The sequence below is a fragment of the Oncorhynchus nerka genome, linkage group LG1 (genome assembly GCF_034236695.1).
Source record: "Oncorhynchus nerka isolate Pitt River linkage group LG1, Oner_Uvic_2.0, whole genome shotgun sequence".
NCBI lineage: Eukaryota > Metazoa > Chordata > Actinopteri > Salmoniformes > Salmonidae > Oncorhynchus > Oncorhynchus nerka.
Window position 1 is genome coordinate 14,320,521 of NC_088396.1, and position 27,926 is coordinate 14,348,446.

Sequence of the window (27,926 nt, forward strand, 5' to 3'; positions counted from 1 at the left end):
CATGGAGGAATGGGCCAAAATACCAGCAACAGTGTGTGAAAACCTTGTGAAGACTTACAGAAAACGTTTGACCTCTGTCATTGCCAACAAAGGGTATATAACAAAGTATTGAGATAAACTTTCGTTATTGACCAAATACTTATTTTCCATCATTTGCAAATAGATTCATTAAAAATCCTACAATGTGATTTTCTGGATTTTCTTTTCTCATTTTGTCTGTCATAGTTGAAGTGTACCCATGATGAAAATTACAGGCCTCTCTCATCTTTTTAAGTGGGAGAACTTGCACAATTGGTGGCTGACTAAATGCTTTTTTGCCCCACTGTACTAAATACCAAACTAATCACACAGAATTACACATACACATAATTAATCATAACTTGATTACAAATTATATCATAAAGGAAAACGTCCCTAGTGGGCGGAACAGATATGACAACTTGTTACACAAAAGAAAAGGGGCTGGGTTTGAGTGAAAGAGCGGGAAGACTGAGTAACAAAGGAAGAAGCTGTGCTTTCGTAAATACAGTATCTGATGCATTCTAAATTACAGCCCATTTGGAAAAGGAAAACGCACTAAATATTTACTCTGAGCTGTGCTTCAGTAGGTTGATGGTAGATGGAAGGCCGTGTTGCCAAACCGAGTCCTTAAATGTTTGTCCTTTGAAGAATGTCTCTGGCGGTCAATTGGATACGTTGTAGTAACGTCGTTGTGTGATAGACGGGATACTCTGTCTGTTCCTTCCTAACCCTCGTTTGCAGCTGCTGTTCTGTAGTGAATAAGAGTTCAAAGTTCATACCATTTGCAACCAAAGCTCACGCTGATGGCTTCGTTCTGTAGTTATTATCTGAACCATTCTGTCATCAGACCGTCGTCCTCACATCCTCGGAACAGGAGGTTATATTGTCGTCAAGGCTTTATATAGGAAGGGAGAGGAGGGCATGTTTGAAAAGTTTTATAACCCATGTCCCTTCACAGGGGCGGGCCACTGATTGAGCAGAGCCCTAACCTTATGAAAACCCAAATCTCACATTTTAGAAGCTAAAATCACATTTCATCCCATCACGAATAATTTCATATTCAAACATTTAAATTGAACAACAATTCCATGTGAATCCGATAACTCTGATGTGTAGACTTTCCACTGTAGAGTTTATGTCATCTTATCATTGATGAGAATGTCTCAGATGACAACCGAACTGACATAATATTCATTAAGTACCACTGCATATGTTCAATGAGGTCGGAGGGGTCTGCTGCTGCTGGTGAGTCTCTGATCCACCTCGGATTACCAGAATATAGTTCATTTCCCCCCACCTTCTGATGTTCCAAGAATCTCTATGTTAACCAAGCGGTTTGCAAATGTAACATCAGTAGGGTAGAGAGAGGAAAAAGGGGGAAAGAGGTATTTATGACTGTCATAAACCTACCCCCAGGCCAACGTCATGATACATGCTATGTGTTTGTCTTAGGTCTCTCTTTATGTAGTGTTGTGGTGTCTCTCTTGTCGTGATGTGTGTTTTGTCTTATATTTTATATATTTTATATATTTGTATATACAGTTGAAGTTGGAAGTTTACATACACCTTAGCCAACTACATTTAAACTCAGTTTTTCACAATTCCTGACTTTTAATCCAAGTAACAATTCCCCTGTTTTAGGTCAGTTAGGATCATCACTTTATTTTAAGAATGTGAAATGTCAGAATAATAATAGAGAGAATGATTTATTTCAGTTTTTATTTCTTTCAACACAGTTCCAGTAGGTCAGAAGTTTGCAACTACAAAATCTCTTAAATTGGAAACAAACTACAACACTCAATTAGTATTTGGTAGCATTGCCTTTAAATTGTTTAATTTGAGTCAAACATTTTGCTCCTTCCACACTTCCCACAACAAGTTGAGTGAATTTTGGCACATTCCTCCTGACAGAGCTGGTGTAACTGAGTCAGGTTTGTAGGCCTCCTTGCTCGCACACGCTTTTTCAGTTCTGCCCACAAACTTTCTATAGAATTGAGGTCAGGGATTTTCCTGCCTCATGATGCCATCTATTTTGTGAAGTGCACCAGTCCCTCCTGCAGCAAAGCACCCCCACAACATGAGAACTTGTTCCACCCCGTGCTTCACGGTTGGGATGGTATTCTTTTTTTTTAAAGTCTCCCCTTTTCCCTCCAAACATAACAATGGTCATTATGGCCAAACAGTTCTATTTTTGTTTCATCACACCAGAGGACATTTCTCCAAAAAGTATGATCTTTGTCCCCATGTGCAGTTGCAAACTGTAGTCTGGCTTTTTTATGGCGGTTTTGGAGAAGTAGCTTCTTCCTTCTTCCTTTCTTTCTTCCTTTCAGGTTATGTCGATATAGGACTCGTTTTACTGTGGATATAGATACTTTTGTACCTGTTTCCTCCAGCATCTTCACAAGGTCCTTTGCTGTTGTTCTGGGATTGATTTGCACTTTTCGCACCAAAATACGTTCATCTCTAGGACACAGAACGTGTCTCCTTCCTGAGCGGTATGACGGCTGCGTAGTCCCATGGTGTTTATACTTGCCTACTATTGTTTGTACAGATGAATGTGGTACCTTCAGACGTTTGGAAATTGCTCCCAACGATGAACCAGACTTGTGGAGGTCTACAATTGTTTTTTCTGAGGTCTTGGCTGATTTCTTTTGATTTTCCCATGAAGCAAAGAGGAACTGAGTTTGAAGGTAGGCCTTGAAATACATCCACAGGTACACTTCCAATTGACTCGAATGATGTCAATTAGCCTAAAGCCATGACATCATTTTCTGGAATTTTCCAAGATGTTTAAAGGCACAGTCAACTTAATGTAACGATCCTCTTCCTGTGAATGACTGGACCAAAGCGCAGCATGAGACGTGTTCATGATATTTGATTAAAACCAGAACACGAGAACAAAAAATTACAAAGAGGAAAACAAACGGTTCTGTAAGGAAACTAACTATACAGAAAACAACTACCCACAAAACCCATGTGGACAAGAGCTACCTAAGTATGGTTCCCAATCAGAGACAACGATAGACAGCTGTCCCTGATTGAGAACCATACCCAGCCAGAAACAAAGAAATACAAAAACATAGAAAAAATAACATAGAATGCCCACCCTAGTCACTTAATGTACTTAATGTATGTAAACTTCTGACCCACTGGAATTGTGATACAGTGAATTATAAGTGAAATAATCTGTCTGTAAACAATAGTTGGAAAAATGACCTGTGTCATGCACAAAGTAGATGCCCTAACCGACTTGCCAAAACTATAGTTTGTTAACAAGAAATTTGTGGAGTGGTTAAAAAATGAGTTTTAATGACTCCAACCTAAGTGTATGTAAACTTCCGACTTCAACTGTAATTGGTATCATGTTTCTCTGAACTGCCGAGACTGAATTAGAGCTTTGTACCGTCCTTTAGCTGAAACCCACTCCCTTGTTCTTGACATTGGATCTGTATTATGCTGCTGTCTTTGTTTGCTGCTACCTTTAATCTGTGTCTCTTGTGTTTGTCATCACAGGGTGATCGGGGTCAAGCTGGCCCGGCCGGAATTCAGGGAGAAAATGGTATTGGACTTCCTGGACCAAAGGTACATTTAGTCTGTTTTTGCTTTTGTCTAACTAATGAATTGTTTTATGTTACCTGTTCCATCTCACCGTGTCTTTTTTGCAGGGTGATCTGGGATTCCAGGGAAAACCCGGCCCCCCTGGTCCGACAGGGTTGAGTGAATATGGCCAGCCAGTGAGTGGAATGAAACACCCGACTAGCATTTTACTGTAGCGTACTACATTATGTAGTTTGGTTTCATTGACAACCTGATAAACTTTGTGAGTGATACTATACACTCAGTGTACAAAACATTAAGAACAACTTCCTAACATTGAGTTGCACCCCCCCCCCCCCCCCTACTACCATACCCCGTTCAAAGGCACTTAAATATTTTGTTTTGCCCTTTCCACCCCTGAATGGCATACATACACAATTCATGTCTCAATTGACTCAAGGCTTAAAAACTATTCTTTAACCTGTCACCCCCTTCATCTACACTGATTGAAGTGAATTTAACAGCTGACATCAATAAGGGATCATAGCATTCACATCGATTCACATGACCAGCCTATGTCATGAAAAGAGGTGTCCTTAATATTTTGTATACTCAGTGTATATCACAGTAGGAAATGTGAGCTGATGATAACTACATAGACAGTGTCATCTGACCCAATGTTGGTAAAGGATAATGCTGGTTTATTTTACAGGGGCCTCAAGGGCCACAAGGTTTTCAAGGGGAGAAAGGACCCCACGGAGAAGGGCTCCCTGGGCCAAAGGTATGATTACGATTTTGTCATGAATAAAAGGGAAAATACAATAGAGAAATGATCTGGGTACAGCTAGAATGCGCTCCTCTTCATTTTTATCCTCCATTCTTTCTATTGTGTTAGCCCACAGAATTGTGTTAGCCCACAGCATCATTTCTGGGATTACCATTAGCTACAATGCTGGAAGCAGAATGTCCACTCAAAAGACATTCTTTGTGTTACACCAATAGCAGAAACAGACCTAAACCTTCCATAAATCAGACGGCTTCTCAGCCTCTTGATTCTACCAGCGCCTGGGCTGTTGAAGATGGCCATCTGTTGGGCTACAATTAGCCTCAGAAACTGACAAGGAGTTACATAAGCATGAAAGCACAACTCTCATTCACTGGATTTCAGAGGGAAGAACTGTGTAATAAACACATTTACTGCATCTGCCAAAGCCAGGCCCTGCTCTTCTCCAAAGTAGTCTACTCACAGCTAGTTCTCAGTCAAGTGTTACCATTCATGTTGATGCATTCATGTCATGCAAACCCTTTAAAAACAATGTAATTTCTCCATGTTGCAACTTGTGGAGTGACATATCATATCTTATATGTGGACTGTTCAAACATCACATGCACTTGGAGAGGGGCTGGATTTCCATGGGATTTAAGTGGCAATCAAAACACAAAATGGAACACATTATGTAAACATAGCTATCCTTTTTTGTTTGACAGCACTTGGAGTTCATCTTGGGTTTTATTGGAGTTATATTATCATCGTAACATGTAGAGACGTGAACATGAACACAGTGCTTATATCGGATGAGTAAATGTATAAAACATCCTTGTGAACAAATTCTTTAGCAGTGGAATACTTCCTTCAGTCTGTTTTTCCTAATTCAAGTCAGAACCTGAGAGCAAATCAAATAACAGCAATGTTGAGTGTGACCTGCGGTTGATGCACGTACATTTGGCAGTAGTAGGCAGATCGTGGAAAATGAGCGTAACACAGAAAATGTCCTGAGGTAACCAAACATGGGCTCTTATGGGAAAGTCCCCGTTCCAAAAAGGGGTCAGAGCCGTTTTAAAGGACAGGTCAACCCCCCCCCCCCCCCCCAACAATTAATATGTTCCTGTCTGTGTGTCTGCATTTAATTATTTTTCAACTGTTGCTGATGCAATAAACATGCCTAAATTCATCACCCTCTCCCTCTGCCAAGTTTGACAAGGGTAAGCAACAGAAGGATAAAGTAAACAGATTCCAACATGAACGCCATATTTGAGAATAACATTAACTTCAGTCATACAGGACCATGTCATGTTACTCACAAGACAGACAGGTGCTAACTTAACCCTCCCGGTCCCTACTACACTATCGACTGAGAATGAGAACAATGAGGATAGTGCCGTGATTGTGTGAACCAGTGGGAGCTGGATGTGTGTGACGGGAGAGTCTTTGTTCGGCAGGGAGACCGGGGGCTGGCCGGACCGAGGGGGCCAAGAGGACAGACTGGTGCAGGAATCAAAGGAGAAAAGGTGGGCTGTAAATACATCATTAATCAATGCCATTCACACAAACATGCCATGTCTACCCAACAAAAGACCTAATGAAGTTCATAAAGAAGCCTTGGATCCTCCCTCTGGGCCTCCTTGGGCCACTCCATTGAGAAAGAAAGGGGGGGGGGAGGGGGGAGTTATAGCTGTAGTTACTGTGGGAAAGTTGAAGGTAGGATTCTTTTTGCATGATGTAGGATTCAATAAACAACCATGCTACAGTACATTGTTACATACAACTACTGGCATAACCCGTGTCTAGCACTCAAATTAAGCCACATTTATGGTTAGGTGGTTAGGGATTTTAGCCCTCTGTAGTCAAGAACAAGATACTCTATATGCTCACATCACATTTAGGAAAGGCACTCATGCAGATATTCAGCCTGGTGATTCTATTAGTGCCAATTATCTTGATTTGAAGACATAAAGGCCAATAAACTCATAAAGGTTTAAATGCCAACCTAGACCCTCAACCAGGGCCGGATTAATGCAGGGGTTTAACGGGGCTGAAGCCTCTGGGGGAAGAGAAAGCAAAGAGGAAGCAAAAAACAAAAATATATAATAATAATAGTTTTACAATAATATTAAAGGAAGTATATACTGTATATATTATATACTGTATGTAGTATATATTTAGGATTTTTTTTACTGCAACTGCCAACCCTCAGGAGCCTGCTCTGCTAGTCATGCCTTTTTTATCCAACCACAGGAGTCCGTGCCAAATGTTCAAAATACACCAGAGAGCATAATTTAGCCATAGAGGATCAATAGTTCATAATGGATTAAGTTTGATCACAAGCACATACAGGTATCTGCCAAAATAAAAGAAACACCAACATAATGTGTTTTAATAGGGTGTTGGGCCAACACGAGCTGCCAGAATAGCTTCAATGCACCTTGGCATAGATTCTACAAGTGGACCTAAACCATACCAGGAAAATGCACCCCCACACCATAACATATACTTTTTATACCTCGTTTACCCAAGTGTTTCCTTTATTTTGGCAGTTACCAGTTTGCTTTCAGTTTGGAAGGCCCCAGTTTGGGCAGCATGCGTGTCAAATATACAGTTTGTTGCATTGTGGCCATAGACATATAATCCATAGAAGGGTTTTGGAACCTCTTACCCTGGCAATTTGACAGTTAAACTCATGGGTACACTAGCAATGGATGCCAGTCCTGACTTGAATGAGAACTGCCATCTATGGATTATATTTCTACGGTTAGCTGCGGCTGTCGGTTTGCCTTTTACAGAATTCACAAAACAATTTCGGGGAAAACATGCTGTTTGGAAAGCAAATGCCCACTGCTGAAGAGAGAAGACTAATCTGTGTTTAGAACCAATAAAACATATATATTCTCAACAACTCCCAATTTTAGCTAACAGCAGCACTGTTTTTCAAATGATCTCATCTTGAGATAGGCTATTGCCACGACGAGCGCATCGGCCATCACCGTGAGCTGGGGGCAGGGGAGCCTATGAAAGACAAAGCCCCGGGGCCTATGATTTCTTAATCGGGCCCTGCCCTTAACCCTTTCTATGTTTGACCTCAGGGTGAGTTCGGGCCTCCAGGTCATCCAGGACTTGTTGGACTTACAGGAGCGGGCATCCAGGGGGAGAAGGTAAGCTGAGTGGCGGAGATTAACGAAACACTACACTTGCATTCCCATCAAACACACACACACATGTAATTGTGATTGTTATTCCTCAGGGAGTGGAGGGTCCCAGAGGTCCACCTGGAGGCAGAGGACCTCAAGGAGAGGGCTTACCTGGACCTAAGGTTGGTAGAGACAATGTAAAGCCATGAATTAAAGGCCAAGATAATGGAATTCTCTAATTGCTGTTGTTTGTAGCTAGCCTGTTGTTTTTGCCTGGTGGATTTCTTCACCCTACTTTCCATTCTCTTATTTCTAGGGTGATCAAGGTTTCCCCGGAGAGCTCGGAGCTACAGGGGAGAGAGGTGTTGGTGAGCCAGGGCCAAAGGTAAGACAAATACCGTATCCACCCTCTTCCAAAGAATAAAAAAAACACCTTTTCAAATAAGCCTGTTGAACTTGTGATATATTTTTAAAAGCAATTTGTTTCTTTTCCAGGGTGAGCTTGGTACATCTGGCCTGGCTGGCTTACCTGGTCTTCCAGGCGAGGACGGGGCTCCAGGACAGAAGGTGTGTTATTTCACCTTTACACCACTTCTATAGATACAGTATAGTTCTATAGATCCAGTATAGTTCTATACATCCAGTATAGTTCTATAGATCCAGTATAGTTCTATAGATCCAGTATAGTTCTATAGAACCAGTATACCACAAAGGAAAGGAATGTGCCAATGTGAAATGGTCTGTCCCATCTACCCTTCGCCACTGCCAGGGTGAGGCGGGTGTAGCTGGTATAAGAGGTCCTGATGGAGCAGCAGGGATCGGCACCCAGGGCGAGAAGGTAGGTTTCACATCCTTACCCTTCTGTCATACTAACCTGTAAGCACCAAGAGGGGGTCATGTAAATGATGTGTGCTCCACCCCTACCAGGGAGACCAGGGTCAGAGGGGCATCCGTGGATTACATGGACCTCCTGGCATGACCGGACCCTCAGGGGCAAAGGTAATAATGATAATACTAATTGGTTGCATTTATATAGGGGGGGGGGGGGGGGGGGCAGAATGCTCACCACACATAAGCTAGCATAGTGGAGAGGTGAGGAGTGATATATGCCAAATGGGAATCAGGTGGATGATTTGGTGGACATGATTGAAAGGGGCCAGGTTGGGAATTTGACCAGAACACCTCTACTCTTATGATAAGTGCCATGGTGAGAATAACACAATAACACACAATCTGATCACAGCACGGCAGATTTAGCAAACCTGATAGTATTGTTTGCTTTGACTTACCATTATTCATTAAATTAACGTCTATTTAGGTTATTTACAAGCAACACTCAACACACACTGTGTTGACTGCATATTTGTTGAGATTGTTGTAATAGCAGGCCAACAGTTTGAGTTCAACCAAAATACACTAGAAGATTACAGAAGTGGCAAACACTGCAGAAAATCTCTGCAGGCTGTTGGTAGTGTAGGGCTTGTTTGGATAAAGTGTCTGTAGAGTTCAATGTTATTTGATTTTTTTTTTCAGGGGGAGCCTGGCACACCAGGCCGACTGGGCATGCCAGGACTACCGGGACGGGCCATTGCAGGTCCCAAGGTAAGAAATACACATCTATTAACACCCTGTTTCTGTATGCAAGTCTTGGCAGGTACTGTACACATTTGACAGGCCTGTTAGCCTGCAGTAAGAAACACTGTTACATGCAGTCTGTTGCAATGCATCCTCACATCCTGGCTGATAAACAGCATTGTGATGAGCTTATCTCATTCTCTGTCTCAGGGTGATCTAGGCCCACCTGGTCCCTCTGGGCCGACTGGAGAGACAGGCTATGGGCTACCTGGGCCAAAGGTAAGTGTTGCAATTCACAACAAAGAAAACATGAAATTACTATTACTATGAGGCATATGCTCATCGTTTTGAATAACGTAATTTCCGAACTATAAGCCGCTAATTTATTCCCACACTTTGAATCTCGCGGTTTATACAATGACTCGCTAAATTATGGATTTTTCCCGCTTTCGCAAGATTCATGCCGCAGCCAAAAAACTGAGCACCGTCACATAATGTGACGTAAATCGAGCGCGCTCAAACTTCCCATCATTCTGATTACGGTAGTAATTTTGTCACCCTCATCATGGCAAAGACACAGAGAAATGCATATGATGCAGCTTTCAAGTTGAAGGCGATCGATCTGGCTGTTGGACAAGGAAATAGAGCTGCTGCACGGGAGCTTGGCCTTAATGAGTCGATTATAAGACTTTGTAAACAGCAGCGTGAGGAACTGACTCAGTGCAAAAAGACAACAAACCTTTCAGAGGGGAAGAAAAGCAGATGGCCCAAAGTATTTGCAGCCACTCGACATCAGTGTAAATCGTGCATTTAAGGTGGCGCTCCGTGTTCAGTGGGAGGCTTGGATGAAGAGTGGGGAGAAATCCTTCACTAAAACGGGCCGCATGCGAAGAGCAATTTATGGTCAAGTCTGCCAGTGGGTCCTGACAGCGTGGAGCATTGTCAAAAAATCCACTATCATCAACGGGTTTCGAAAGGCTGCTCCGGATGAAAGTGACGAGAGCGACAATGAAAACGATCCAACATCGGATGAAGCAATTCTGAGGCTATTCAACTCCGACACCGAAGGAGATGACTTCAGTGGTTTCAGTGCACAGGAGGAGGAAGATAGTGACCAATGACTTTCTTGGTAGGCTACTGTTTTAATTTTTGTTACAAGCCGTGTTTCGTTAAAGCCTATTTATTTTTGTTACAAGCCGTGTTTCGTTAAAGCCTATTTATTTTTGTTACAAGCCGTGTTTCGTTTAAAGGCTGTGTAAAGTTAATTTGTTTCAATGTACCGGTAGGCACCTGCGGCTTATAGACATGTACGGCTTATTTATGTACAAAATACATATTTTTTAACAATTCAGTGGGTGCGGTTTATATTCAGGTGCGCTTAATAGGCAATTACGGTATTGTTTTTTTTTACCAGGGTGACCGTGGTAATCCTGGTCCATCAGGACCTTTTGGATCCAAAGGTGAAGGTTTCCCTGGCCCAGTGGTGAGTACCTACAACCAGCATGGCCAACTGCATACTTAACTGCAGATTACTGGTGTTAAGCCAAACTCATTCCATTTGGATTGTTCCCTGTTTCTTTTTTAGGGTCCTCCAGGCCTTCCAGGTCTACAGGGAGAGCAGGGCCCTGAGGGCATTGGCATCCCAGGACCTAAGGTACTTGTCATCTGTATTTTTCATGTATCTGTCCCTAAATCCTCTATGTCAATCTGCTACAACCTACTTACTATATGTCAACGTGAATGTGTATTATGTATCGTACGTGACTCTACATCTGTCTGTCCCAGGGAGACATTGGCTTCAGAGGATTGCCAGGTTTGTCAGGCCCAAAAGGAAAGGGTGTGCAAGGACCACCGGTATGAAGCTAATATTAACAGAACTTCCATTATTCAGCCATAGGTCACATTCTGAGTGTAATAACTTAACACATACCGGTAGTCCAGCTGTGATGGCAATGTCCAAACTTAATCAACTTTAGTTATAGTCTGTAGCCTGTCCGTCCCCTCCCATTAAATTAGCATCATTGGTTTCCAGGGTAACATTGGAAGGAAAGGACCCCCTGGTCCAAATGGGCCCCCAGGGGAAGGTCTGCAGGGCCCCAAGGTATGTTTAATAACACCGTCCACTCCTGACCTGTGATCTTTAGTGTGTTTTAGCTCTTTTTCAACTACCTGGCCTTTGGGTAAATGACCAACCGATGGGTCTTGTTTTGATTAATGATTCATCTTTTGTATTTTAGGGTGAGCAGGGGTCTCAGGGTGTGACAGGGCCAAGGGGACCCATAGGGGAAGGATTCCCAGGAGGTAAGGTAAGAGGATGACATGCATGCTTCAACTCATAGCCCTCTTCCTCTGATGGATGCAGTGACCTTGTCTCTAACAGCAGTGCTCCTGTTGCTTCCTCCTGTCTCATCACCGCAGGGTGACCGTGGCTTGCAGGGTGAGAGAGGAAATAAGGGTGTAAAGGGGGGCATGGGAGATTCTGGGGTTCCTGGAGAGTCTGTGAGTTTTCTAAATATTCATTGTTTTACCAAAATTGCTGTTTTATGGTGTTCTTTCATATCATTTAGAAGTAGTGATGTATGAATCATTTCAAATGTTTCTCTCATAACTCAGGGGAGGCCAGGAGTAAAGGGTGAAGTGGGGCTTACAGTAAGTTCACAAACTTTACATACTGCTTGAATGGCTCTGTAATATATACAAAAATATGAAATATGAATATAAATCTCACACTTCTATCACTACCAGAGAGAAGACATCATTAAATTGATCAAGGAAATATGTGGTAAGACTAACACCATGATAATAATAAATCCAAGCTAAAGCATGAAGCTTTAATTAAATAATGTTAATTCAGCATCTCTCTCATGCTTTTAGGATGTGGAATCAAGTGCAAGGAGAGGCCAATGGAGCTTGTATTCGTCATTGACAGCTCAGAGAGCGTTGGTCCGGAAAACTTTGAAATCATCAAGGACTTCGTCACAGCTCTGGTGGACCGTACCACTGTTGGACGTAACGCCACCAGAATTGGATTAGTCCTGTACAGTCTGGATGTCCACCTGGAGTTCAATCTGGCACGCTACATGACCAAACAAGATGTCAAGCAGGCCATCAGGAAGATGTCCTACGTGGGTGAGGGAACCTATACTAGCACCGCCATCCGGAAGGCTACTCAGGAGGCCTTCTACAGTGCCCGTACTGGGGTTAGGAAAGTGGCCATTGTTATCACAGATGGACAGACAGACAAACGAGAGCCTGTGAAGCTGGACATTGCTGTGAGGGAGGCCCATGCTGCCAACATTGAGATGTATGCACTGGGGATTGTCAACACCTCAGATACAACCCAGGCCGAGTTCCTGCGTGAACTAAATCTGATCGCCTCTGACCCTGACAGTGAACATATGTACCTCATCGACGATTTCAACACTCTACCAGGTGATTAACATGGTCATATGTGTATGGTATCACACATTACTTAATACAATGCTGTTGTACAGTAGTCACAACTTTACCCTTTATTGTCATACAGATATCATATTTTATACTTTACCTGACATTGTCATTTCTCTCCTTTTGTCTTTCAGCTCTGGAGTCAAAGCTTGTTAGCCAGTTCTGTGAGGATGAGAATGGAGCCCTTGTGTTGAATCGCAACACTAATGGCTTTGGAAGAAATGGGAACAACGGCTATGGGAACAACGGACAGGGGAATAACGGACATGAGAATAACGGACATGAGAATAACGGACATGGGAACAACGGACATGGGAACAACGGACAGGGGAATAACGGACATGGGAATAACGGACATGGGAATAACGGACATGAGAATAATGGACAGGGGAATAGAGGGGAATAACGGACAGGGGAACAACGGACATGGGAACAACGGACATGGGAACAACGGACATGGGAACAACGGACAGGGGAACAACGGACAGGGGAACAGTGGACATGGGAACAGCGGACATGGGAACAACGGACAGGGGAATAACGGACAGGGGAACAGCGGACAGGGGAACAGCGGACATGGGAACAGCGGACATGGGAACAGCGGACATGGGAACAACGGACAGGGGAATAACGAACATGGAAACACCTATAATGAGGATCCTATCCTAAATCCAAGTGGACGCACCAGTTCCCAGAGTCACATCAGAGGCCGTGGAGATAACTTTGTTCTGCCCCTCAATGCTGGACCACTCCCAGTGCAGGTCCAAGTAGACCTTTACAGGACACATTTATATCATACAAAGTATCTCTCCTTAGGTGTTATAGAGGAGCAATTGAATGATTGCTTTGTTATAGTCATTGCTCTGTTAGTCAATTAATTACATTTTAGCAGTAGAGGGTTGAGTTACTGTCTAACTAATCTGTGTGTGTCATCATCCAGGTGGATGATGAAGAGGGTGAAGATTTAGACGTCAGGACCTACGTGCGAACAGGTAGTACTGTGGCTGTAGCTAACGAAACAGTATCCATCTTCCCTGCAAAGGAAAGCTCCCACTCCAACACAGCTGTCTCGTCATCAGGATCAGCATCATCATCCTCAGGAACAACAGGTTCAGCTTCATCATCCAGCGAGGGCCAATTTCAGCCTGTATCAATTCCTATCCCTAATTCTATTTCCCCCCAAGCTTAGGACCTAACACTGCAACATGTTGTGTTAGATAAAGAAACAGTCATTTCTGTCATGGAAGTTGGCGTTCAATATCTTTACACCTTTTCAAATTCCTTGAATTCGGGAAAGTATTCAGACCCTTTTACTTTTTCCACATTGAATTACATTACAGCCTTATTCTAAAATGGATTAAATCAATATTTTACCTCCTCAATCTACACACAATACCCCATAATGACAAAGCTAAAACAGGGTTTTAGAAATGTTTGCAAGTATTCAGACCCTTTGCTATGAGACTCGAAATTGAGATCAGGTACATCCTATTTCCACTGATCATCCTTGAGATGTTTCTACAACTTGATTGGAGTCCACCTGTGGTAAATTCAATTGATTGGACATGATTTGGAAAGGCACACACCTGTCTATATAAAGTCCCACAGTTGACAGTGCATGTCAGAGCAAAAACCAAGCCATGAGGTCGAAGGAATTGTCCATAGAGCTCCGAGACAGGATTGTTTCGAGGCACAGATCTGGGGAAGGGTACCAAAAAATGGATCCCAAGAAGACAGTGGCCTCCATCATTCTCAAATAGAAGAAGTTTGGAACCACCAAGACTCTTCCTAGAGCTGGCCGCTCAGCCAAATTGAGTAATCGGGCGAGAAGGGCCTTGGTCAGGGAGGTAACCAAGAACCCGATGGTCACTCTGAAGGAGCTCCAGAATTCCCCTGTAGGGATGGGAGAATCTTCAAGAAGGACCACAATCTCTGCAGTACTCCACCAATCAGGCCTTTATGGTAGCATGGCCAGAAGAAAGCCACTCCTCAGTAAAAGGTACATGACAGCCCTCTTGGATTTTGCCAAAAGGCACCTAAAGACTCTCAAACCATGAGAAGGGTCACGTCTGGAGAAAACCTTGCCCCATCCCTATGGTGAAGCATGGTGGTGGTAGCATCATGCTGTGGGATGTTTTTCAGTGGCAGGGACTGGGAGACTAGTCAGGATGGAGGAAAGATGAACAGAGCAAAGTCCAGAGAGATCCTTGATGAAAACCTGCTCCAGAGCAGTTCACCTTCCAATAGGACAATGACCCTAAGCACACAGCCAAGACAACGTGGGAGTGGCTTCAGGACAAATCTCCTTGAGTGGCCTAGCCAGAGCCCAGACTTGAACCTGATCGAACATCTCTGGAAAGACCTGAAAATAGCTGTGCAGCGACACTCCCCATCCAACCTGACAGAGCTTGAGAGGATCTGCAGAGAAGAATGGGAGAAACTCCCCAAATACAGGTGTGCCAAGCTTGTAGCGTCATACCCAAGAAGACTCGAGGCTGTAATCGCTGCCAAAGGTGCTTCAACAAAGTAACTGAGTAAATGGTCTGAATACATATGTAAATGTGATATTTTAGCTTTTTATTTTGAATAACTTTGCTAACATTTCTAAAAACCTGTTTTTTCTTTGTCATTATGGGGTATTGTGTGTAGATTGATGAGTGAAAAATACAATTTTATCAATTTTACAATGAGGATATAATGTAAAAAATGTGTGAAAAGTCAAGGGGTCTGAATACTTTCCGAATGCACTGTATGTCATACCTCTCCTTCGATGTTGTTTTGTCAGAGTCCGTCTCGCTCAATCCCCGCTGTAACCTGAGTTTGGACCAAGGCACCTGTCGAGAGTACAACATCCAGTGGTATTACGACAAACAGGCCAATTCCTGTGCCCAGTTCTGGTATGGAAGCTGTGAAGGAAATGCCAACCGCTTTGAGACAGAGGATGTGTGTAAAAAGACCTGTGTTCTATCTAGAACAGGTATGTGCCACAGCTCGTAGTGCTCTTAAGCTTCGGTGCTCTGTTTTCTGGTATTCTTTTTGATATGCTCTCCCTGTATTTTCCACAGCGGGTTAAAACAGGCAGATGATCAATCAACTCATCAGAACAATCTGCCATGGAACCAACTAAGCAAAGTGCAGAGGACGTTTAATAATAGTGTACTACTGATATTTAAAAATGGTATATTTACAACAGGCATTTATCATTGGAAATAGCGTTATTTTTGCAGCTCTCTGTGTCTCTCTCTCTTGAGGTGTAGAGAATAAGGGAAGGACATGCCACTTCTAGATTTCATGAAGTTGCCTTTCTTTTCAGATGTATGGTTATCTGTGGACTATATTTACAGAAGTCTGAATTTGTGAAAAAAATATAACGTTGCTATGGTAACTGTTTTATTACATTTGAAAAGTGATCCTATACCTTACTCTTATTATATTGATGTTGGATTAACTAATCCATTCAATACCTCAATGTTACTCAACCGTAAGCTGTACTGAACAAAGAGGATAGGTTCAAGCCCAGCGTTTGTCATTTCAGGTTTACCTGAGAAAAACATCACACAATACAATTCTCATACCTCTTAGCCATAAGCACATTGTGCTGCCATTATGCTGTCCCACAATATCGTTTTATAATATAGGGATAGTCTTCTAGAATACATTTTTTTTTTGTAGTATACGTCTGAATTCAGTAATTGTATTTTAAAGCAAACTAAATTAAATAGGTGCTGTAATTATTTTTCTTGTTTGTTTAATGATATGTATTAGTCCGTTTTAGGGTCACATACGCCAGGCCTATAAGTGACAGTATGCAACTTGACCTATGTATTTTTCTTCCAAAGTGTTTTGGGAAATCGCACGTTGCTGTTGATGAATAAGCTAACTTTGAAATGAATCACATTTTTTACATGTGTACTGGTTTTGATGATTTTGTTTTGTATTTGTTTTTATTGATTGAAAAAGGATAGATAGATAGCCAACTTCACAAAACAGTGGGAAGCTTTGGAGTCAACATGGGCCAGCATCCCTGTAGAACACCTTTTAGCGTCCATGCCCTGACGAATTGAGGCTGTTCTGGAGGCAAAAGAGGGTGCAACTCAATATTAGAAAGGTGTTCCTAATGTTTTGTACACTCAGTGTATTTGGCCTTGTGTTTTAGGTTGTTTTCCTGCTGAAAGGTGAATTTGTCTCCCTGTGTCTGTTGGAAAGCAGACTGAACCACGTTTTCCTCTAGGACTTGCCTGTGCTTAGCTATATTCCTTTTCTTTTTATCCTAAAAAGCTCCCTGGTCCTTGCTGATGACAAGCATACTCATAACATGATGTAGAACCACCATGCTTGAAAATATGAAAAGTGGTACTCAGTGATGGGCTGTATTAGATTTGCCCCAAACATAATGCTTTGTATTGAGGTCAAAACGTACATTTCTTTGCCACATGTTTTGCAGTATTACTTTAATGCCTTATTGCAAACAGGATGCATATATTGGAATATTTTTTATTCTGTTCAGGCTTCCTTCTTTTCATTCTGTAATTTAGGTCAATATTGTGGAGTAACTACATTGTTGTTGATCCATCTCCTTTTAAAATCACCATTGGTATCATGGTGAAATCCCTGAGCGGTTTCCTTCCTCTCCGTCAACTGAGTTAGGAAGGACGCCTGTATCTTTGTAGTGACTGGGTGTATTGATGCACCATCAAAAGTGTAATTAATAACTTCACCATGATCAAAGGGATATTCAATGTCTGTTTTTTACCCATCTAACAATAGGTGCCATTCTTTTGCGAGTCATTGGAAAACATCGCTAGTCTTTGTCATTGAATCTGTGCTTGAAATTCACTGCTCAACTGAAGGACTTTACAGATAATTGTATGTATGGGGTACAGAGATGGGGTAGTCATTCAAAAATCATGTTAAACACCATTATTGCACACAGAATTAGTCCATACAACTTATCTGACTTGTTAAAGGACATTTTTACTCATGAAGTTATTTAGGCTTGCCATAACAAAGGGGTTGAATACTTATTGACTCCAGACATTTCAGCTTTTAGTTTTTTATTAATTTGTACAAAATTCTAAAAACAGAATTCCACTTTGACATTGTGGGGCATTGTGTGTAGATCAGTGACACACATCTACATTTTATCCATTTTAAATTCCAAGTTGTAATACAACAAAATGTGGAAAAAATTAAAGGGGTGTGAATACTTTCTGAAGGCACTGATTCTTGAAGAAGAAATGCCTCATGAGCTTAGTTCAACTGTCCCCATCAGAACCCAAAATATAAGCTTGTTTTGCAAACACTGCATAGCCTCAAAACATGGTTCAAACTATAATTTAGAAAATATCACGGATGGTCAGTCCTTGCATCCATAGCTCTGTCTATGAATTTGAGAGCAGTTTACCGAAACAGCGGTTATTGTTTGAACAGCAGATTGCCCCTTTAACCAAGCTCCAACCCTCCCCATGTGCCTTTTTGTGTTCGTTCTTCAACTGTGAATAAATATAATTTTGGGATTCTTATCTCCGTCTCCTCATTGTATTCTGACTGATGCGTCATAGTGGCAGCAATAAACCTGATCTAGCCTATCATACAGTCCAACCTAGTCCTTCCTTTGTTTAAGTAAGCCCTCCACCTTTTTGATCTTTAAAAGAGGCCTGTTTGTGTGTGTGGTTCTATAGAGTAGATGTGCTGTGTGTTCTCTTTCAAATGCTTTTTTCGGTATCTGTCTGACGGACAGAATCACTGCTTTCCTGCTTAATTGTTCGCCAGGACTCGCTGTGGAGTGTGGTATTACAGCTTCTTGTCGAGAGAATTGGGTACTTTTACTGAAAGGAAAAGTTTGCTTCTCAGGCTCCAGTCAAAACTAGCACCACATGGCTAGCCTTCATCAAACTAGCCCACTTAGCTACCTGCTTCGTGATGCTTTTTCCCCACCACGGTGGAAGAGAGGAAGGAGACTTTTGAGATTTGGTTAGCCAATGTGGCAAGGCTAACCTAGCTAGCTCACCGAAGACTTATGCCATGCACTTTTTCTTCAGCTAGCGGTCACAACTTGCAGGCTTGTTTTCGAGTTGCTGTGCGTTTTGTTGCCAACCTATTTTGCTACCTGACAACTTTACGGTTTTCACTTTTTAATTACCGTTCATATATTTATTGATTTTTTTCCTCAACTTTTTCACTCCGGACGCTTTATCTGGACACGATTCGTCAGGACCTCCAACAGCCGAAGCTAAGTAGTAACATTAACATGATGCCTTCTAATTGCAGCCGCTGTGCTCGCCTTACGGCGAGGATAGCTGTACTGCAAGCCCAGCTTCAGACGCAATCGTTAGGCAAGGGTAATTTCAGTGTAGGAAAGGATGAAACAGCGTCTGTGCCACCAGTAAGTACAGATAGTAGTATAAATCCCCTGGCACAGTCCCCGCAGAAGGAAATGCTGTAGGAACGCTCAACCGGTGTCGCTCATTCAGCCGACAGAAACTTTCAACCGGTTTTCCCCATTAAGCAGCGGGTCGGTGTCAGAGGCCGAGTCTTCTCTGGTCTCTACTCCTCCCGTTACGGGGTCTGAGACGCCGAAGCTTCCCACCATTAGCTCTGACAAATTGAAAACTCTAGTCATTGGCGACTCCATTACCCGCAGTATTAGACTTAAAGCGAATCATCCAGCGATCATACACTGTTTACCCGGGGGCAGGGCTACCGACGTTAAGGCTAATCTGAAGATGGTGCTGGCTAAAGCTAAAACTGGCGAGTGTAGAGAGTATAGAGATATTGTTATCCACGTCGGCACCAACGATGTTAGGATGAAACAGTCAGAGATCACCAAGCGCAACATAGCTTCTGCGTGCATATCAGCTAGAAAGATGTGTCGGCATCGAGTAATTGTCTCTGGCCCCCTCCCAGTTAGGGGGAGTGATGAGCTCTACAGCAGAGTCTCACAACTCAATCGCTGGTTGAAAACTGTTTTCTGCCCCTCCCAAAAGATAGAATTTGTAGATAATTGGCCCTCTTTCTGGGACTCACCCACAAACAGGACCAAGCCTGACCTGCTGAGGAGTGACGGACTCCATCCTAGCTGGAGGGGTGCTCTCATCTTATCTACCAACATAGACAGGGCTCTAACTCCTCTAGCTCCACAATGAAATAGGGTGCAGTCCAGGCAGCAGGCTATTAGCCAGCCTGCCAGCATAGTGGAGTCTGCCACTAGCATAGTCAGTGTAGTCAGCTCAGCTATCACCATTGAGACCGTGTCTGTGCCTCGACCTAGGTTGGGCAAAACTAAACATGGCGGTGTTCGCCTTAGCAATCTCACTAGGATAAAGACCACTTCCATTCCTGTCATTACTGAAAGAGATCATGATACCTCACATCTCAAAATAGGGCTACTTAATGTTTAGATCCCTTACTTCAAAGGCAATTATAGTCAATGAACTAATCACTGATCATAATCTTGATGTGATTGGCCTGACTGAAACATGGCTTAAGCCTGATGAATTTACTGTGTTAAATGAGGCCTCACCTCCTGGCTACACTAGTGACTATATCCCCCGTGCATCCCGCAAAGGCGGAGGTGTTGCTAACATTTACGATAGCAAATTTCAATTTACAAAAAAAAAATGACGTTTTCGTCTTTTGAGCTTCTAGTCATGAAATCTATGCAGCCTACTCAATCACTTTTTATAGCTACTGTTTACAGGCCTCCTGGGCCATATACAGCGTTTCTCACTGAGTTCCCTGAATTCCTATCGGACCTTGTAGTCATTGCAGATAATATTCTAATCTTTGGTGACTTTAATATTCACATGGAAAAGTCCACAGACCCACTCCAAAAGGCTTTCGGAGCCATCATCGACTCAGTGGGTTTTGTCCAACATGTCTCTGGACCCACTCACTGTCACAGTCATACGCTGGACCTAGTTTTGTCCCATGGAATAAATGTTGTGGATCTTAATGTTTTTCCTCATAATCCTGGACTATCGGACCACCATTTTATTACGTTTGCAACAAATAATCTGCTCAGACCCCAACCAAGGAACATCAAAAGTCGTGCTATAAATTCACAGACAACACAAAGATTCCTTGATGCCCTTCCAGACTCCCTCTGCCTACCCAAGGACGCCAGAGGACAAAAAATCCGTTAACCACCTAACTGAGGATCTCAATTTAACCTTGCGCAATACCCTAGATGCAGTTGCACCCCTAAAAACTAAAAAAATGTCTCATAAGAAACTAGCTCCCTGGTACACAGAAAATACCCGAGCTCTGAAGCAAGCTTCCAGAAAATTGGAACGGAAATGGCGCCACACCAAACTGGAAGTCTTCCGACTAGCTTGGAAGGACGGTACCGTGCAGTACCGAAGAGCCCTTACTGCTGCTCGATCATCCTATTTTTCTAACTTAATTGAGGAAAATAAGAACAATCCGAAATTCCTTTTTGATACTGTCGCAAAGCTAACTAAAAAGCAGCATTCCCCAAGAGAGGATGACTTTCACTTTAGCAGTGATAAATTCATGAACTTCTTTGAGGAAAAGATTATGATTATTAGAAAGCAAATTACGGACTCCTCTTTAAACCTGCGTATTCCTCCAAACCTCAGTTGTCCTGAGTCTGCACAACTCTGCCAGGACCTAGGATCAAGAGAGACGCTCAAGTGTTTTAGTACTATATCTCTTGACACAATGATGAAAATAATCATGGCCTCTAAACCTTCAAGCTGCATACTGGACCCTATTCCAACTAAACTACTGAAAGAGCTGCTTCCTGTGCTTGGCCCTCCTATGTTGAACATAATAAACGGCTCTCTATCCACTGGATGTGTACCAAACTCACTAAAAAGTAATAAAGCCTCTCTTGAAAAAGCCAAACATTGACCCAGAAAATATAAAAAACTATCGGCCTATATCGAATCTTCCATTCCTCTCAAAAATTTTAGAGAAGGCTGTTGCGCAGCAACTCACTGCCTTCCTGAAGACAAACAATGTATAAGAAATGCTTCAGTCTGGTTTTAGACCCCATCATAGCACTGAGACGGCACTTGTGAAGGTGGTAAATGACATTTTAATGGCATCGGACCGAGGCTCTGCATCTGTCCTCGTGCTCCTAGACCTTAGTGCTGCTTTTGATACCATCGATCACCACATTCTTTTGGAGAGATTGGAAACCCAAATTGGTCTACACGGACATGTTCTGGCCTGGTTTAGATCTTATCTGTCGGAAAGATATGGTTTGTCCTCTGACAAATCAACTGTAAATTTCGGTGTTCCTCAAGGTTCTGTTTTAGGACCACTATTGTTTTCACTATATATTTTACCTCTTGGGGATGTTATTCGAAAACATAATGTAAACTTTCACTGCTATGCGGATGACACACAGCTGTACATTTCAATGAAACATGGTGAAGCCCCAAAATTGCCCTCGCTAGAAGCATGTGTTTCAGACATAAGGAAGTGGATGGCTGCAAACTTTCTACTATTAAACTCGGACAAAACAGAGATGCTTGTTCTAGGTCCCAAGAAACAAAGAGATCTTCTGTTGAATCTGACAATTAATCTTAATGGTTGTACAGTCGTCTCAAATAAAACTGTGAAGGACCTCGGCGTTACTCTGGACCCTGATCTCTCTTTTGAAGAACATATCAAGACCATTTCGAGGACAGCTTTTTTCCATCTACGTAACATTGCAAAAATCAGAAACTTTCTGTCCAAAAATGATGCAGAAAAATTAATCCATGCTTTTGTCACTTCTAGGTTAGACTACTGCAATGCTCTATTTTCCGGCTACCTGGATAAAGCACTAAATAAACTTCAGTTAGTGCTAAATACGGCTGCTAGAATCCTGACTAGAACCAAAAAATTTGATCATATTACTCCAGTGCTAGCCTCTCTACACTGGCTTCCTGTCAAAGCAAGGGCTGATTTCAAGGTTTTACTGCTAACCTACAAAGCATTACATGGGCTTGCTCCTACCTATCTCTCTGATTTGGTCCTGCCGTACATACCTACACGTACGCTACGGTCACAAGACGCAGGCCTCCTAATTGTCCCTAGAATTTCTAAGCAAACAGCTGGAGGCAGGGCTTTCTCCTATAGAGCTCCATTTTTATGGAACGGTCTGCCCACCCATGTCAGAGACGCAAACTCGGTCTCAACCTTTAAGTCTTTACTGAAGACTCATCTCTTCAGTGGGTCATATGATTGAGTGTAGTCTGGCCCAGGAGTGGGAAGGTGAACGGAAAGGCTCTGGAGCAACGAACCGCCCTTGCTGTCTCTGCCTGGCCGGTTCCCCTCTTTCCACTGGGATTCTCTGCCTCTAACCCTGTTACGGGGCTGAGTCACTGGCTTACTGGGGCTCTCTCATGCCGTCCCTGGGGGGTGCGTCACCTGGGTGGGTTGATTCACTGTTGTGGTCAGCCTGTCTGGGTTGGCACCCCCCCTTGGGTTGTGCCGTGGCGGAGATCTTTGTGGGCTATACTCGGCCTTGTCTCAGGATGGTAAGTTGGTGGTTGAAGATATCCCTCTAGTGGTGTGGGGGCTGTGCTTTGGCAAAGTGGGTGGGGTTATATCCTTCCTGTTTGGCCCTGTCCGGGGGTGTCCTCGGATGGGGCCACAGTGTCTCCTGACCCCTCCTGTCTCAGCCTCCAGTATTTATGCTGCAGTAGTTTATGTGTCGGGGGGCTGGGGTCAGTTTGTTATATCTGGAGTACTTCTCCTGTCCTATTCGGTGTCCTGTGTGAATCGAAGTGTGCGTTCTCTAATTCTCTCCTTCTCTCTTTCTTTCTCTCTCTCGGAGAACCTGAGCCCTAGGACCATGCCCCAGGACTACCTGACATGATGACTCCTTGCTGTCCCCAGTCCACCTGGCCATGCTGCTGCTCCAGTTTCAACTGGCCTGGGCCCTAGGACCATGTCCCAGGACTACCTGACATGATGACTCCTTGCTGTCCCCAGTCCACCTGGCCATGCTGCTGCTCCAGTTTCAACTGTTCTGCCTTACTATTATTCAACCATGCTGGTCATTTATGAACATTTGAACATCTTGGCCACGTTCTGTTATAATCTCCACCCGGCACAGCCAGAAGAGGACTGGCCACCCCACATATGCTCTCTCTAATTCTCTCTTTCTTTCTCTCTCTCGGAGGACCTGAGCCCTAGGACCGTGCCCCAGGACTACCTGACATGATGACTCCTTGCTGTCCCCAGTCCACCTGACTGTGCTGCTGCTCCAGTTTCAACTGTTCTGCCTTATTATTATTCGACTATGCTGGTCATTTATGAACATTTGAACATCTTGGTCATGTTCTGTTATAATCTCTACCCGGCACAGCCAGAAGAGGACTGGCCACCCCACATAGCCTGGTTCCTCTCTAGGTTTCTTCCTAGGTTTTGGCCTTTCTAGGGAGTTTTTCCTAGCCACCGTGCTTTTACACCTGCATTGTTTGCTGTTTGGGGTTTTAGGCTGGGTTTCTGTACAGCACTTTGAGATATCAGCTGATGTACGAAGGGCTATATAAATAAATTTGATTTGATTTGAATGCCAAGATTAGCTAGCTACACAGCTAAGATTCAGCCAGCAGATAGATGCATAGCCTTCGGGCAAAGAGGACACCCAACAACCCCAAACCGAGGCCAGCTGGGCCGAAGTTATAGACGGTCTCCCCCCAGATTTCCACCAGATGTTCGACAAACTAGCAGCAAGGAAGGAAGACGTGATTGTAGAGGAGGACGACGACAGTATTCTGCACATCTTCTGCGACAAGGATGATGAAGAAGCTCAGACCTCGAGGCCTTCTAGAACACTTGCCCCCGGCTCCCAGCTTGGAGTGTGGGCAACTCCATGTGTACAAATGGGCTGCTGCCAAGCTCAACCCCCCCAAGCGGTGGAACCTTCTCTAGCTAACTACCTATACCCCGAATGCCATGCGTCCTCCCTCACCGGCGCATCTCTCCCTGGCATGATGGAATGTTTCTCTTCTTCCATCCTCCAGAAGGTGTATGTGTCCGCAAGAAACTCATTTAAGGCACTGAACAACACCACTCTACTGATGGCATATCAGGGAGAGCTGCTGGATGAGAAAAAACAAGATTAGAATAGTCTGATGGGTGAGACTATTATCACTTGTGAATGAAAGACTAATGAACAGCGTGTGCAGTCTACTGAGGCAAGACAGAGCGCATGCATTTTCAAATCATCAATAGAGTTGCATCATGAAGCCCACATATGTTTTGATTTCTAAGACATTCTAAGGTTTGTGTCATCGATTATGTTGCCAAATAACTCTAAACTAAGCGTTTAGGACCCTGGGAACAGGGTTGACTGGCCACTATTAAAAAGAGGAGGATCCCATTTTTCTAGTGCTACTTATCAACTCCTAAAATTAAGCACATTAATCCACTTTACAACGGGAGTAGCCTAGGCTACCTGGCATATTAAAAACGTAATCACACAAAGCACTTCCTTCTTTTGCTATTCGAGTGTATATATAAAAAAAGAAACGTCCTCTCACTGTCAACTGCGACTATTTTCAACAAACTTAACATGTGTAAATATTTGTATGAACATAACAAGATTCAACAACTGAGACATAAACTGAACAAGTTCCACAGACATGTGACTAACAGAAATGGAATAATGTGTCCCTGAACAAAAGGGGTGTCAGAATCAAAAGTAACAGTCAGTATCTGGTGTGGCCACCAGCTGCATTAAGTACTGCAGTGCATCTCCTCCTTATGGATTGCACCAGATTTGCCCGTTCTTGCTGTGAGATGTTACCCCACTCCTTCACCAAGGGCTGCAGGAAGGGCACCGCAGGAAGGGTACCACATGAGGGAGGAGGATGTCCTCCCTGTAACGCACAGCGTTGAGATTGCTTGCAATGACAACAAGCTCAGTCCGACGATGCTGTGACACACTGCCCCAGACGTTGACGGACCCTCCACCTCCAAATCGATCCCGCTCCAGAGTACAAGCATCGGTGTAATGCTCATTCCTTCGACGATAAACGTGAATCTGACCATCATCCTGGTGAGACAAAACCGCGACTCGTCAATGAAGAGCACTTTTTGCCAGTCCTGTCTGGTCCAGCGACGGTGGGTTTGTGCCCATAGGCGACGTTGTTGCCGGTGATGTCTGGTGAGGACCTGCCTTACAACAGGCCTACAAGCCCTGTCCAGCCTCTCTCAGCCTATTGCAGACAGTCTGAGCACTGATGGAGGGATTGTGCGGTCCTGGTGTAACTAGGGCAGTTGTTGGTGCCATCTTGTACCTGTCCCACAAGTAAGATGTTTGGATGTACCAATCCTGTGCAGGTGTTGTTACACGTGGTCTGCCACTGCAAGGACGATCAGCTGTCCGTCCTGTAGAGCTGTTTTAGGCATCTCAAAGTATGGACATGGCAATTTATTGCCCTGGCCACATCTGCAGTTCTCATGCCTCCTTGCAGCATGCCTAAGGCACATTCACACAGATGAGCAGGAACCCTGGGCATCTTTCTTTTGGTGTTTTTCAGAGTCAGTAGAATGGCGTTTTTAGTGTCCTAAGTCTTAACGACCATTCCGCAGGTGCATGTTCATTAATTATTTATGGTTCATTGAACAAGCATGGGAAACAGTGTTTGAACCCTTTACAATGAAGATCTGTGAAGTTATTCAGGTTTTGACAAATTATCTTTGAAAGACAGGGTCCTTCTTTTTTTGCTGAGTTTAGGCGACAAATTGCATGTCTTTTGTTGCGGCCCATTCTAAATCTAAACAAATTTCACTCATATATTAGTAGGCTATATGTAAAGACAAGATTCAGTTGCGAATAGTCTGGACGGGTGGGACTGGGAATATTATCAAGTGTCACACCCTGATCTGTTTCACCTGTTCCTGTGATTGTCTCCACCCCTTCCAGGTGTCGCTTATTTTCCCCAGTGAATTTATCCCTGTGTTTTCTGTCTCTCTGTGCCAGTTCGTCTTGGATGTTTCCAAGTCAACCAGCGTTTTTCCCATTCTCGTGCTTTTTGCATTCTCCTTTTCTAGTCCTTCCGGTTTTGGCCCTTGCCTATTTCTGGACTCTGTACCCGTCTGCCTGACCATTCTGCCTGCCTTGACCACGAGCCTGTCTGCCACTCTGTACCTCCTGGACTCTGATCTGGTTTTGACCTTTTTGCCTGTCCATGACCATTCTCTTACCTACCCCTTTGGATTAATAAACATTGTAAGACTCCAACCATCTGCCTCCCATGTCTGCATTTGGGTCTCGCCTTGTGCCTTGATATCAACTGCTTGTCCAATTGGGAATGAGAGAAACAGAGCGAATGCCTTTTTTGTTACTTTTCAAATCATCAATATAGTCGCATCATGCAGCCACCATAGGTTATTTGTTTTGATTTCTAAAGACATTAAAGTTTGTTTAACAACTAAAGTTGCCAAATAACTGTATATCAAGTATATAGGACCTATTTCTTATTTATCACTTTTTATAACCGCTCAACGCAGAATAGCCGCTCCATGTGCTCCACTCGCTCTGCAATCGCTTGGGGAAAATATCCTTTCTATTTTATTCAGCTATGTTCAACTGTATTCTTCGTTCTATAAAATAATTTTACATAATGGCACGGGAATTACAAGCAAATATTGTTAAATGAGCTAGCCTACAGCCTAGGCTATGAGTAACCAGAGTAAGATAAGGCCGACTCAGGATATGCTAAAATCATCGTGGATAACACAATAAAGTCTGGGACTTATTTCCACGGTGGTCCTCTTAAACAAGATGGCTAGGCTGGGCAAGATTGAACACGGTTGAACACCGTATGACAGCGAGCTAATAAAAACAAAGAAGAAGAACATCTATCTCATTTCAGCTACATCGTAGGGTACATTCATATGGGGCACAGCAGACATCAAACTGTTTTTTGCTTTGTTTTTAAAGCTGCCCAGAGAGGACGTAGTGTTTTTATGGGCAGAGGCAACTTATTCCACTCTGAGGATCCAGTAGACAAGAAAGTACCTTTCCCAGCATTACTCCTGAACCTGTATAAGCACACATTAGCAACATCTAACATGGGGAAAGTAATCAGTTAAATATCTGGGCGCAGAACAATAAACACTCCTGTAAACCAAACCCAGTCTAACCTGGAACACCCTAGCCCACCTTAGCCTACATGTTTTTAAAAAATGGTCAAATGAATCAACTTAACTAAACTAAACATTCTGTTCTTCTGAAATACATTTTCTTCATATCATAGTGTTTCTTAAGACCTACCTGAAATAAATAATGGATTTATCGTGATGGTTTATATTAAATTATTTTATTATACTTTTTAAAATGTAAATGTTCCAAAGGAGCGCATTAGAGGATTGTATGCGTGGAGGCCCAGAGATGCTAAATGTGTTTATGTTAATCAATTACCATGAGCCCATTGTAATTTGCGTGACAGTTACTACTCCATTTTGGG

At 43.2% G+C, this 27,926-nt stretch overlaps 1 protein-coding gene across 1 annotated transcript in view; it reads left to right on the plus strand.

The window, feature by feature from the left end:
• Positions 1-18,008, plus strand: part of col28a2a (collagen, type XXVIII, alpha 2a) — a 39,588-nt gene extending 21,580 nt beyond the window's left edge. The window contains exons 12-37 of the mRNA XM_065006971.1: positions 3,535-3,603; positions 3,687-3,755; positions 4,271-4,339; positions 5,779-5,847; positions 7,420-7,488; positions 7,578-7,646; positions 7,781-7,849; positions 7,960-8,031; positions 8,234-8,302; positions 8,392-8,463; positions 8,998-9,066; positions 9,250-9,318; positions 10,454-10,522; positions 10,625-10,693; positions 10,825-10,893; positions 11,072-11,140; positions 11,277-11,345; positions 11,458-11,538; positions 11,653-11,688; positions 11,785-11,821; positions 11,914-12,471; positions 12,621-12,833; positions 13,093-13,247; positions 13,427-13,669; positions 15,274-15,463; positions 15,552-18,008. Of these exons, the coding sequence (XP_064863043.1) occupies positions 3,535-3,603; positions 3,687-3,755; positions 4,271-4,339; positions 5,779-5,847; positions 7,420-7,488; positions 7,578-7,646; positions 7,781-7,849; positions 7,960-8,031; positions 8,234-8,302; positions 8,392-8,463; positions 8,998-9,066; positions 9,250-9,318; positions 10,454-10,522; positions 10,625-10,693; positions 10,825-10,893; positions 11,072-11,140; positions 11,277-11,345; positions 11,458-11,538; positions 11,653-11,688; positions 11,785-11,821; positions 11,914-12,471; positions 12,621-12,833; positions 13,093-13,247; positions 13,427-13,669; positions 15,274-15,463; positions 15,552-15,559 (2,700 nt within the window). The 3' untranslated portion in view covers positions 15,560-18,008. The remainder of the gene's footprint in view (positions 1-3,534; positions 3,604-3,686; positions 3,756-4,270; positions 4,340-5,778; positions 5,848-7,419; positions 7,489-7,577; positions 7,647-7,780; positions 7,850-7,959; positions 8,032-8,233; positions 8,303-8,391; positions 8,464-8,997; positions 9,067-9,249; positions 9,319-10,453; positions 10,523-10,624; positions 10,694-10,824; positions 10,894-11,071; positions 11,141-11,276; positions 11,346-11,457; positions 11,539-11,652; positions 11,689-11,784; positions 11,822-11,913; positions 12,472-12,620; positions 12,834-13,092; positions 13,248-13,426; positions 13,670-15,273; positions 15,464-15,551) is intronic.
• Positions 18,009-27,926: the final 9,918 nt, after the last annotated feature.